This window comes from Lissotriton helveticus, chromosome 11, assembly GCF_964261635.1.
Source record: "Lissotriton helveticus chromosome 11, aLisHel1.1, whole genome shotgun sequence".
Taxonomy (NCBI): Eukaryota; Metazoa; Chordata; class Amphibia; order Caudata; family Salamandridae; genus Lissotriton; species Lissotriton helveticus.
In genome coordinates this window covers 321,667,028-321,680,028 of record NC_136072.1, presented here as the reverse complement: position 1 = coordinate 321,680,028, position 13,001 = coordinate 321,667,028, and the positions used below count along the sequence as shown (strand labels likewise).

The window sequence follows — 13,001 nt, the reverse complement described above, 5'->3', positions numbered from 1 at the left end:
CTCCAGCAAGTCTGCAAAGTACCAGCCCATAGAGCACACAGTGCGAGGAGGCTGGAGATCTTTGGTGAAAATACTGCTCAGGGTCAGGACCACACAGGGTCCAATGCACAATGCACAAGCTCAGGAATCGCCAACAAGCGTATGCACTTGCAAATGGACACAGTGCACAGGGGTTCAGGTTACGCAGCCCCCACAAGGGATACTGGCCTCAAACTCGGTGAGAGGGCAGACCGACTTTAGGGACTTTCAGGAACCTACCTCATGTGTTGCTGAAATATTCAGAGCCTGCAGGAGCTCGGGAGCAGCTACCGGTCAGTTGCGCTTTAGGTGCCTGCAAAGCAGGGGAGTGACTCCTTCACTCTAAGGGAGATTCTTCTGTTGTTTTAAGTGCCCCAAAGGTCCTGCACAGAGCTGTATGGTCGAAGGTCCGTGGTTTCTTCTTCTTTCTAGAATCTTGTCCACATGAAATCCAATGTCCTGTAGCCAGGTAACACATTTTACACCCACAGGAGAGGGTTGGACAGATTCAGGGGACCCTCCTAGGGGAGGGACAGGACAGAGGGGAGGCTGCACCCATATCTTTGTCCAGTTTCGCGCCAGAGGAGGAGCCAATGGCTCCCAGAACTAGTTTGAGCTGGACTTTGCAAAGGGACACCAAATGTGGCACAAGTGCAGACTTTCAGGCACACTCAGAGTGCACCTACACAGCCCTAATACACTAAATCCTGTCTGGGAGGTGGTCACGCCTCCCTGTGACAGGATGCCTATTGTGCTGCCTTCCTCTGCTCAAGCTTGGCTCAGCAGCAGGAGGGCAGAAAAGTGTCTCTGGTCGGCAGCATCCATTTTGTGCTGTCCGGGTCGAGAAGGCTGGCACCGGTAAGACCAGTGACCCCATGAAGCTTCAGAAGGGTGGAATTGTACCTCCCACACCAGTTACTGGTGTGGAGGTATGAATCCAAGGTGTTTGACACCAAACTCGATATTTTTCTATGCAGGCTAGATAGCATTTACCGCGAGGTTATAATGCACCTCTACCTATATGTCCGGCTGAGTCACAGACATCCCGGGAGAATGGTCTCCAAAGGCTGCAGAGGGGCTCTGCTCATGCAGAGGCACCCTCTCACATAAAACCCAGCACCCTGCCTTCAGTATTGAAAAGGCCTGCTATAGGGGTGACTTTTAAGTTTTAATTGTAGATACCATTAGATATAGTGAACTTATATCTAAAGTAAGTAAGGCCAGCACTATCTTACACAGGCTGCAGTAGCAGATCTAGAGTTATATTTTGCCCTGCCTCTCATGGTTGGCATAATACATGCTTCAGCCCATGGGAGGCCTCTGGGATACCTATTCCCTGGGTACATGGTGTACCATATACTAGGGACTGCTAAGGGTACCCCAGTATCGAATCTTGAGTGTACCGAAGTACATGTATGTCAATTTAAGGGAGAAAACAGATAGGCTGGAGTCCTGATTAGCAGGATCCCAGCCGGACTAGTCAAAAACAGCGAGACATCAAGGAAAAAAGTGGGGGTAACCATAAGAAGCAGATCCTACTTTCCTACAGAAGGAAGAAAAGCTTTCAATGCCAAGCGAATTGGTCGGATCTCCACCTCTCCCAGATGGCTGCCCCATCCCAGGAGTGACGCATCTGTCACTACTGTATGATCTGGTTAGGTAAGGGGAAGAGGTCTGCCTCTGCATTGGACCTGCAGTGGTGGCTGAGCAACTGTGATTGGGTCAGTTACTTCCAAGATGTGGACCATGTCAGAGAGATTTCCCTGATGCAGCCCCCACTGGAACTTCAGGTCTCACTCCGGAGGCCGCATATGCTAGCAGGCATGTGTCACCAGCAGGATGCAGGAGGCCATGAGTACCAGCAGTCTCAGCCAGTGTCACCAACATCCAGAATAGACGCTGAAACATTGATATCATAGCCTGAATATCGTGGACTGGCTGTTTGGGAGGAAAGACCAAATACTTCACTGTGTCCAGAACTTCTCCAATGAAAGGGAGTGTCTGAGAAAGAGTCAGGTGTGACTTTGGCAGTGAACCCCAGTAAATACAGGAGGTCTGTCATCATCTGGAGGTGGGAGACAACAGCCGGGAATGAGCCTGCCTTCAACAGGCCTTTGTCTAGATAGAGGGAAGACTGGATCCCCTGATCTCTGTAGATGAGCTGCAACCACCACCATCACCTTGGTGAACACCTGAGGTCAATCAATCAAGGTTCTTATAGAAGGCTCACCCGGATGTATCTAAAGGTGCTGGGGGTTGGTGGTCAGGTTTTGGGGATGGTCTTGAGGTCCTTTCTGAATTGAGGCAGTGAAGGTGATTGCCAGAGGTGCAGAGGTGGGGAGTTCTAGGTCTTCGCAGCGAGGTAGGAGAAGGATCTTCCTCCAGCCAATGACTTGCGGATCTGTAGGATAGTGGCCAGGGACAGTGTCTGGTCAGTGTGTAGAAGGAGAGGCAGTGGTTGAGGTATCCAGTTCCGGTGTTGAGAGGTGCGCTGGCAAGACCAAAGGGGAGCACAGTGAACTGAAAGGACTTGTGGCCCACGTGAACTGCAGGTAATACCTGTGGGCGGGCAGGATAGGAATATCGAAATAAATATGTGTCCTGCAAGTCTAACGCTACCATCAGGTAGCCTGGGTCCATAGCAAGTAGAACCTGAGCTAGAGTGAACATTTTGAAAAACCTCTTGAGGAGGACGCAGGACGAAGTCCACCATACTTTTTGGGCACCAGAAAGTAGTGGCAATAACAACCACATCTCACTTCTATCATCGGCACTCTATGGCTCCTCTGGCTAAAAGAGCCTTACTTTCTGCCAAAAAGAGATAGATGGTCCTCCATCAGCCGATCATATGTAGGTGGCATGAAGGGAAGGGTAGTCTCGAAAGTAACCCCTTTAGACAGTCTGCAAAACCCACCTGTCTGATATTATGGTCTGCCAGTGGAGCAGGTGATGGTGGATCCTGCTGCCCACTGGGCATCCATGATGATAAATGGACGGACTAGGAAGGTTTGGAGGTGCGGCTGCTGGGGAGTAGTGGACTGACCCGACCACTGGCCACAGGACCCACGGTGTCGGCAGGAGCCATATTCACAGTCACACAGAGGTTTGTAAGCTTGCATGCCGCTGTATCTGGACGAGAAAGGATTGTGCTGCACATCCCTTCCGTAGCCATGAATGGAGCGAATGGTGGATTGAGAGTGACGGGGTGCATGGAAAGGCCCAAGGACCTGGCTGTTCTCTACTGTCCTTAAAGCAGTCTAGCACCGAATACGCCTTGTCTCTGAAGAGATGGGAGCCATCAAAAGGTATGTCCATGAATGATGTTTGGACATTCCCAGAAAGGCCAGTAGTCCTCAACCAGGCATGGCGTCGCAGGGCCACTGTGGACGAAACCGTTCTGCCTATTGGGTCAGTTGTGTCTAGTCCACATTAAATGGCCAACTTTGCTGCATCCCTCTCATTGGCAACACCTGGGAATGCATTGCCTGGGCCTTCTCTGGGACCATTGGCAGCAACATGTGCAATTGTATCCCACAGAGCTTGGGAATAGCAACCCAAAAGGGCATGCAGTATGCGCCAACAGCAAAGCTAGACTGGCAGAAGAAAACATGTTCTTGCTTAAAGTGCCCAGCCTCTTAGAATCCTGATCCAGCAGGTGGTTGGGAATGTGCCAGCATTCATGTAGGATGTGGCGGCTTGGGCCACCAAGCTCTCCGGAGTGGGGTGTTAGGTGAGGAAGCTTGGGTCCCCTAAAGCAGCACGGTTGTGGTGAGCAATCACCCTGTTCATAGGACCAAGTTCGAAGCAGGACGTCAGTAAGTGCCTCACTGAAAGGGAGGGGTGGTTCTAATGGGGATAATCCCTGTTGCAGCACGTCGGCAAAATTGTTAGTCTTGACTGCCACCGAAGGCAAACTAAGGTCCAGGACCTCAGCCACCCTCCACACCACCATTGCGAATGAAGCTCCCTCCTCCACAGCCACAGTAGGGGGAGAAAGCAGCCAGTATCTAGAAAAGTGTCCCTTCCAATGGCTTCACCTAGAGCCTCACACCAGCCTAATTGTTCTTTATAAGGCTGGCATTCTTCAGGGTCCAGTGACCCCACCCTTTCCTCCCCAAAACATAGCCCATAAGAATAGGGCTCAGGCTCTGGTATAGATGGCATGGCGACAGTTGGCACTGAAGCCGACATCGGACGATACCCCTCTAGCTCTGTGTCGAGGATGAGGATGGGAATGGCGCTGCTGGCAGCGCCTGGTGCATCGGCCTTGGTATCAGCATTGGGAAAGGTTGAGGTGGCATAACCGGCACCAATCTGGATTCTTCTGTGGATCCCTGGGGCCCCACTGGAGCCTCCAGCATGGATTCACTAGGAGTCCCTCCTGAACCCACGGGCCCTGAAGGTGCGCTGGTGGGAACATGTTGCCTAAATATCAGGTGCATGGCCTCATAAAATTCTTTAAATGGGGCGGGGGTCACTCCGGCTCTCAGAAATTCGGGGAAGTGCAGAGTCGGCCTACTTGCTGGCTCAACCATGGGGGCAGGCCTAGAGAGGGGATGCACTCTAATCTCGTCTGCCTACGGATGAGGTGAAGATGAAGCATGCTTCGATGACTTCTTGTGTGAGCAAAACTTACCTGAGCGGCTCAATTACTTGGAGTATAAAGATGAGCTCGGACTCTCCGACTGCTCCCGGGACTTTCCTCTCAACTGGGACCTTCATTGTGGTAGCATTACGCGTTGAGCCTCTAGAAGTTTGAGGGAGCACTTTCTCAAGGCCTTCAGGTGAATGGGGCGTCATTCGGAACAGGCCTTCAGGTTATGGTCCTGCTCGACGTATGCAAAAGAAACAATTGATCGACGGAATGCTGGACAATACAAACATTCATCCCCAGTCCCAAGGATTTGGTTTAAATCCATCATTCTTTTGCTCACCACACCACCGCCGTTTGGACCCAGCCATATGCAAATCAGTCTTGACCCAGTTCCTTGTGAGAACAGTCCAGCCCGAACTGCCAAGCCAGGTCCTCCCTAGACCGGAAACAAGCATCCTGGGACCGGTTTCAGGGCATTACCCTTCATCAGCAAGGCTAGCTTGAATCCAGTGGTGTGGTGAGCATGGGACCCATGACTGAGCATACCCTTCCCACTTAGGGCGACATATGCAAAAGAAACAATTGATTGACGGAATGCTGGACAATGCAAACATTCACCCCCAGTCACAAGGATCTGGGTTAAATCCATCATTCCTTTGCTCACCACACCACCCCAGTTAGGACCCAGCCATATGCAAATCAGTCTTGACCCTGTTCCTTGTGAGAACAGTCAAGCCCGAACTGCCAAGCCAGGTCCTCCCTGGACCGGAATCAAGCATCCTGGGACCAGTTTCAGGGCATCACCCTTTATCAGCTAGGCTTGCTTGAATCCAGTGGTGTGGTGAGCACGGGACCCACGTCTGGGTATACCCTTCCCACTTAGGGCGACATATGCAAAAGAAACAATTGGTGGACGGAATGCTGAACAATGCAAACATTCGCCCAGACGTGGTTCCTGTGCTGTCCATGCCACTGTAATCAAGCTCTCCTGGCTGAAGAGGGGTGAAACCCCAAAACCGGTCCTAGGATGCTTGTTTCTAGTCTAGGGAGGACCTGGCTTGGGAGTTCAGGCTGGACTGTTCCCATGAGGCACAGGGTCAAGACTGATTTGCATATGGCTGGGTTCAACTGAAACGGCATGGTGAGCAAAAAAACGATGGATTAAGGCCCAGATCTCTGTACTGGGGTGAATGTATGACATTGTTCTGCATTCTGTCCATCAACTGTTGTTTTTGCATTCGTCACCCCGAGTAGGAAGGGTATGCCCAGACGTGGGTCCCGTGCTCTCCATGCCACTGGAATCAAGCTATCCTGGCTGAAGAGGGGTGAAACCCTGAAACCCGTCCTAGGATGCTTGTTTCCAGTCCAGGGAGGACCTGGCTTGGTAGTTCGGGCTGAACTGTTCCCATGAGGCACAGGGTCAAGAGTGATGTGCATATGGCTGGTAATATATTTAACATGGTCTTATGTTGCAATCTAGTGGTTCTGCTGACGTTTACAAACCACAAGGCTGATGTCACCAGAACATATCAATGGCAATATTTATCACTTAGTTATTCATTATGTATCCCATTATGTATCCTGTCTCTCTTTTTCGCTCTCATACATTTCAGCAATGGTGACACTATTATCCTAGTTACGTCCTAGTTTCCTCTGAAATTTGACTTTTTTATTTTGCTACTAAATAATAATAAATGTGTTGCCAATTGATGAATCTGCACAAAACTTCCAAAAAGAAAGATCATCCGATTTGTGTCCAGCATGGCGAGTTGTATAGAATTCATCGGGAAAGGGTCGATAAAGGAGTCAAAAAAGTGATATTTCCTATTTTAACTTCCATAAGAATCTTTGTTCCCTACTACAGAACAAGCATTGGCATAGCCAATAGGTCTCGCCTTGGGGTGTTTATAAGTGTTTATTTATCCAGCACAATATCCTTGGTAAAACAACATCAACTGTTTCATGGATAAACACTTATAAGGTCCCAAAGGGGAGACCTATTGACTATGCCAATGCTTGTTTTAAGTACCTTTTTAGTATGGTTTTTTATTTTGTTGTTGCAGTATTATATAGCGCAAACTCGATCCAAAACTATTGGAGTGCTTTGCATGAGCACCAGTTACATTACAAAAGGACGCTTTCATTTTTTTAGGCAAGGGTAGTTTAAGTTATTTCTCTGAGTCGCAGGATGTTGAGCCGACGCCGAGAATTGAACCTGGTTTCCCATTTTAAAGTAGGCAGCTCCGGCCCTAAGCTACATTTTCTCAACGAAGGTTGATATTATTGTTTGTATATAAATTATTACTACTGATTGCTTATTTTGTCTATCGTCTCTTCATAGATTTTCTTTTTTCCTTAATTTTCTTTTCACCTATTCATAACTCTCTTTTTATGTACGTCTTTGTATCGCCACTAATTTGTTTTAACAACCTTATTTAATAATAACGTTGCACTTTATCGAACATGTCACGAAAAACTCAATTTATGTGTTGGTATATTTAAATTATACCAACACATAAAAATATAATACTAGTCTTATTTGTTTCTTTATTTAGTTATTGCAGGCCACATTCCGTCAATGGTGCCCTAAGCGCTTACCATGAAGAAACACATTCAAGTGAGACATTGCCCAAAGACATCATAAAAAAATTGGCAGTCATGCTATAACTAGCACATAGCATTGCTGAATCCCTAAAACCGAATACGGACATATTCATTTTTATACTTTGTACTCCTGTATATCAAATAGATTATAAGCACGCATATTTGTTTGACCAACATATTTAAACGATGCCAAGTAGAATTGTAACTTTAAAAAAAAAAAAACTGGCAAGATTTTGAAGCAAACTAGAAAAACTCCATGTAGGTACTGTGACAACAAAATAAGTTTAACTGTAGATTTTTTAAACTGATTTCAAGGAGAAGTGAAGTGTTTACTGCGGAGATTTCCCAGCGTTGCAGCCCATCTGAGATCAGCAGTGCATGCGAGCTCAGCCCTGCATGCCTCGCATAGCTTGTCTCCATAGTAATGTCCCGGGATCAGAAATAGCAACACTGCTTCCTCGGAGCAGTGCTTGTCTTGTTTCTCTTTCCTGAAGTCCTGTTTGTGCCTTCGCTTCCTTGCCCTCTGTTTTTTGTTAATAAGATGCTTTATTTACGTTTGTGGTTTACTATGGTTGCGTGTTAAACCTGTAAGAGTTTTAGTGAAACACCTCCTCGGACCTTGGCGGAAAATCTAGGTTGACTAGGTGGAGCGTGCAGTTATTGTTCGGAGAGGCTCCCTTTGTGGGAGTCTATGGGAGGTTAGCTGCCTGTGGTGAAGGTCAGGGGCGCTCCCATTTCTAATTTTTTCACCATTTGTAAAACATGCCAAAGGTTGGAGTCAGAGCTTCACTTCACCTAGCACCGTGCTTGGAATGCGCCGCACTCCGAGACACCGCAGAGTTCAGAGATTCATCTTTAGGGTGGCAACAGCCCTTGAAACTTGTAAACAAGTGTGTGTCTCTTTATCTCCACGTCTCACTTTGTCATCTCATACACTATTTTATTTGCAAAGTTTTAAATAGCGCTGGCTAGACCCGGAGGTATCAGAGCGCTTTACATGAGGATCAGCAAGTTACAGGGTACATAGTTATATCATTTGAATCAAAGAGTTACAGGTTACATAGTTACAACCGTTTGAATCAAAGAATCACAGAAGGAGGGGGAGTGAAGGAGACACGAACAGGGAGAAGAGGAAAACAATGTCAGATGACCGCCTGGGTAGGAGACGGCCAAGGGACCAGACTCCTCTATAGCTGCATAGGACAGCTCCACCGAGGTAGAGAGCAAACTGTATCATTGCCAATGAGTGTTATTGCCTGACAAAAAGGTGTCTGAACAGAGAGATCGTGAAATGATTGATATTCAGCTACCAAACCTGGGGAGCAGTGTGAACTCTGAGATGCGCCGTCTCCTACAAATCCTTGTACTGCTTTGACAGTATAGGCTCAAACAAGAAGTAGTTACATAACCAGAAATACAAGCCCGCGAGTGGTGCGCGCACCACAGCGAGCAATCTGTTTTCAATTATCGCGTCCGTGTATGGGCACGATAATTAAAAACAGATCTGGCCTGTGCGGGTAACCGCAAGCAATAGGCCGTGGTCGGAGCAAAGGCGGGACATGCACCCGCCTTTGCCCAATTGCGTGCTGTCTTTATTTAAAAGATGCACGCAAAGCCTATTAGCATGTAAGAAAGAAAAAAAAACACGCACGCACGTGTAGTGAGCTTGGGGAGCTTTCTGAAGCCCCTTACTAAAAGTCGAGCAAGCAGCGCATGCATGCTGCTCTAGGCTCGACCTAAAAAGCATAATTACACCTACCTTGGTATAAACTAGAAATGTACTCAATGAAGTGCTTATGAATGGCAGTTGCCAAACCGTTAAAAAAAAACAGTAAAAGTGAAAAAAAAGAAATCCCCAAAGAATAACAAAAACCCACAAACAAAAAAAAATTCCTTTGAAAATGACCAGGATAACGTAATCAAAGGGCTTTGAAAATGACCAGGATAACGTAATCAAAGGTCTCTACTGTTATGCCTTAAGGCCAGCTCCCACTGCACACAACCAATACGAGTTCCTGATAATTCTTGTGATAGTTGGGATTAAAGGCAGGCACAAAAAAATTAATCACAGTAATAAAGGGTCTAGCACAGTGCTGTATATGATTGACATCAAAATGTTTTGGTTTGGAGAAGAAGTAATAGGAAATGCACACAACGCTGTTCATTATAACATTCTGCACAAACATAAAGAGAAGGAGAATGAAAGGGTAAAAGGGATGTGCTCTGGAGAGATGCAGAGTAAAAACGGGAATAAGATGGACAGCAGAAATGCCGCCTCTTTGTGAGAGCAAGGAACAAAGGTGTCTTACAAAGAAGAAACAAATCAAAGAACTGTGGTCAAGGAGAGAGGAAGGTAGCGATATAGACATACAGAGAAAAGGGAGGCCAGTAAGAAGCAAAGATCAGCTGGGACTATCGTCCTTCTAAGAAAAGAAAGCAGGCAGAAGATGTCAGCATTAGATTAGAGAGTAAGCAAAAATCAGTGAAGATTGAGAGGTTGGGGATTTTCCTCACCGGATGGACCCCGCCAGCAAAGGGTTGAAGGCATACAGCCAATCATGCATCTCCTTTTCACTGCTTGCCTGCAGTAGAATACCCCGATGTTCTGTACACACAGCGAAGGTGTTTGGTGTCTGAAAAAGAAAATAACAATGGTACTGCATTAACCAGTGGGAAATGGCAAAGTCTGATATGTCAGTGCGGCTTGCATTTGAGGGCAGATTTCTTACCTATTCATGTTTATTTCTGGTAAATCACCATAAAACATGTAAAAACAACTGTATATTTTATATTCGTGTCTATTTTAAAAATGTAAAAAAATACTTTTAAGGTAAATATTTGCAGAGCATAAACAAACGAGCACATTCCATATTACTACATCAAGATCAGCTATTTGAAAATAAATAGAAATTTCAACGCTCTTAGGTAGTAAGGGAAAAACTATGTAAATCCATTTTTCGACATCTGGCGGCCACCCAGAGGGATTATGGATAAAATGCATGTTTACTCACTAGGATGTAAGCAATGAATCAATAGTGCCAGTGATCTAAATTATTACATTGTGCAGGGAACGACACTAATTTGTGTTCTGAATAGTTAGCATTTAATAACGTATATCAGACAATTGAGATGTTTTTGAAATGCGAATGGCAATAAATAACATTCAAGTTGCGCGAAGCGTTCTGCTTAAAAAACACTGGTGAGTTGGCACACCTCTGGCTTCATGGCATACTTTGCCCCTGAAGCACCTTTTTGGGGCACTGTGCACTTTTTGTGATATGAAAACAATAATATTATAAGAGAAGATTTTATTTTTACATGTACCTGGGAGTGGTTTGTGTTTTATTACCAAGAAGATTCGCCGGTCTTCTTGTTTCCACTGCACATGTTATGTTTTTTAGATGTTGGGCTTCTGACAGAAGAACCTAGTATTGAGAACTCATATATAAAAGCTGGTTTTATAGTGGAGAGCAGTGAGCATTGCCCGGTTACTCACCGATAAATCTCATTATCCCTACAACCGATGTCCTCATCCCAATTATTACTTTTGAGGATTACTCAAGCTGGCCTTCAAGACCAAATCAAATTCTCCTATAATTGAAAGAGCACACTAAATTTAACTTGCTTAATCAATGTGCCAAAATCAAAATAATGTATTTAACAAATTTTTTCAAAAGGGATTTACCATCCATTACATTCTCAATCCAATTGCACCAAGCTCACCAATCCTTCTTGCTTGGGTGAAAGACACAAACAAGCATTTACAATGCAACGGTATCGCCTTTGCAAAAGTTAGAGCTATTGGCATTTTCAGTGCGGAATGCGTCTTCTATACAAAGTGTTTCCGTGGTGCAGAAATATACAGAAGAGAATTATTTAAAAATATCGCTTTCAGAATCATAAAAGTACTCAAGAATAACAGAAAACAAAACCTCCTTCTCTTTTACAGCATCCTGCGCTATATTTTGCTTACTGTGGTAACAAGCATTGGGTAGGCTCACACAGGAGTCTGTAAGCCCCGTCCTTTTCAGACTGGGGGGGCGTGTTTTTGAGGAGAGAAAGAACCACAAAAACACGCCCCTCAATCCGAAACGGACAGGGCATAGATACAAAAAATGTCATCAGAGAAACCTCTTCAATGGCTGGCCGCCGTTTAGGGGGCCAGCCAATGGAGAAGAGGGGCGGGTTTAAGACTTGCTACTCTGAGACATGAGATCTCGCCAGCGAGACTGCGCATGCGCAGCTTACGCTAGCTGAGACCTAAAAATAACACATTAAAAGACACGTAATATAAAGGAACTATAATTAAAGGTTCAAAGGATATTCCCTGAAGAGCTTTAAAGACAAAAGGCAGTTCCCAGTGTGGGACATTAAGTCTAGAGGAAGGTCTTGAAATAAAAAAAACTTTCCAGGAGCCTCACCACCAGATCAAAATCTTTACTAGAACTCCACCACAGTTCCCTAAATGCTTTAATGGCTGCCCACTGGGTCCTTAAGGTCATAACAGTCAACGGCTTCAGAAAGTCATCCAGTGAAAATTGTAGAAATGTAGCAACTTCACACACTGCTGCTGACAGAGATCTAAAGGAACACCATCCCTGAAAATTCCTCTAGTTTTTGGTATACGACTTCAAAGTAGAAGATGCCTGGAAGCCTGAATGATTTATTTGATGTGTTTGGCACCCACCCCTCTGAAATCTAACTCTTTCAAACTCTAAAGTGACAGGACCAGCTCTTGAAGAGAAAAACACCCCACTGTTCTGAGAACAGGGAGACAACAGGAATCTCTAGAGAGGAAGAATGACAAGGTTTTTAGGAGTGAAAACCAGGAGTGACAGGGCCAAAATGGGACTACCACTATGACCTTTGCTGCTATCCTCTCCATCCTTGTAAAAATGTGAGTAATGAATGGAATAGTTGGGAATGTATATAGCAGCTGAGGAGGCCAAGGTAAAGACAGCACTGCTAGCCCCGATGCTTCTGGATCCTGATATCAGGAGAAGAACTCCAGAAGAAGAGTGCCTTCTCTGGACGCAAAAAGAACTAGAAATGGTTCCCTGCACCTCTGCCATATTTAAGAGAACTAAAGTGGGTTGTGAGAGAGATTTTGGAAAGACAAGAAGACCAAACTGAGATAACTCATCTGGGGAGCAGAGAATATAGTAGTCCGGCTGATACTATATTCTCTGCTTCCCTTATGAGTGTTGTCTTCAGTGCCCATCTTCCAATCTTCAAAGCACAGTATTGATAGAGGAAGATCGCATGCTGTCTGTTCACATATGACACTGATGTTTGCTTGTCTGTCCTAATAATCAAATGATAATATAGAATGTTCATCCTGAAATACAGCATTGCTTGAAGGATCACTGAGAATCCCTTCCAATTCGACATCCTTCTTTTCTCATTTGTTGACCGTCTTCCCTGTGCTTCCTTGCTCCCCCACTGCTCCCCAACCTATAGGGCTGGCACCTGTTATCACTATCGCTGGAGAAGATTGTAGCACCCATCCCTTGCTCAATGACTCCTGTATTATTCACCACTGTAGCTGTCCTCTGATTAGGTGTGTTAGTGGAACCTTCTTTTCCCAATCCAACATAAGCAATCTCCAAAATTTTGCTTCATGAGTCAGAAGAGTCCTCATATGATGTCTCACCCATGGGACCAGAAACACACACACAGCCATGTGTGTCCCTGAACCTTCAGCCACAGCTTCACCGGTGCCATTGTTTGGCATAACACGGGTATTGACAGCTCAGGCTGGACTGCTCCCATTGGGGCAGGGACA

At 45.8% G+C, this 13,001-nt stretch overlaps 1 protein-coding gene across 1 annotated transcript in view; it reads right to left on the bottom strand.

Annotated features, from left to right (window-relative positions):
- The window catches only part of KIF1A (kinesin family member 1A), a 2,072,061-nt gene that overhangs the window by 41,997 nt on the left and 2,017,063 nt on the right, over positions 1-13,001 (bottom strand). Inside the window, exon 46 of the mRNA XM_078667093.1 lies at positions 9,731-9,849. Coding sequence (XP_078523219.1) covers positions 9,731-9,849 — 119 coding nt within the window. The remainder of the gene's footprint in view (positions 1-9,730; positions 9,850-13,001) is intronic.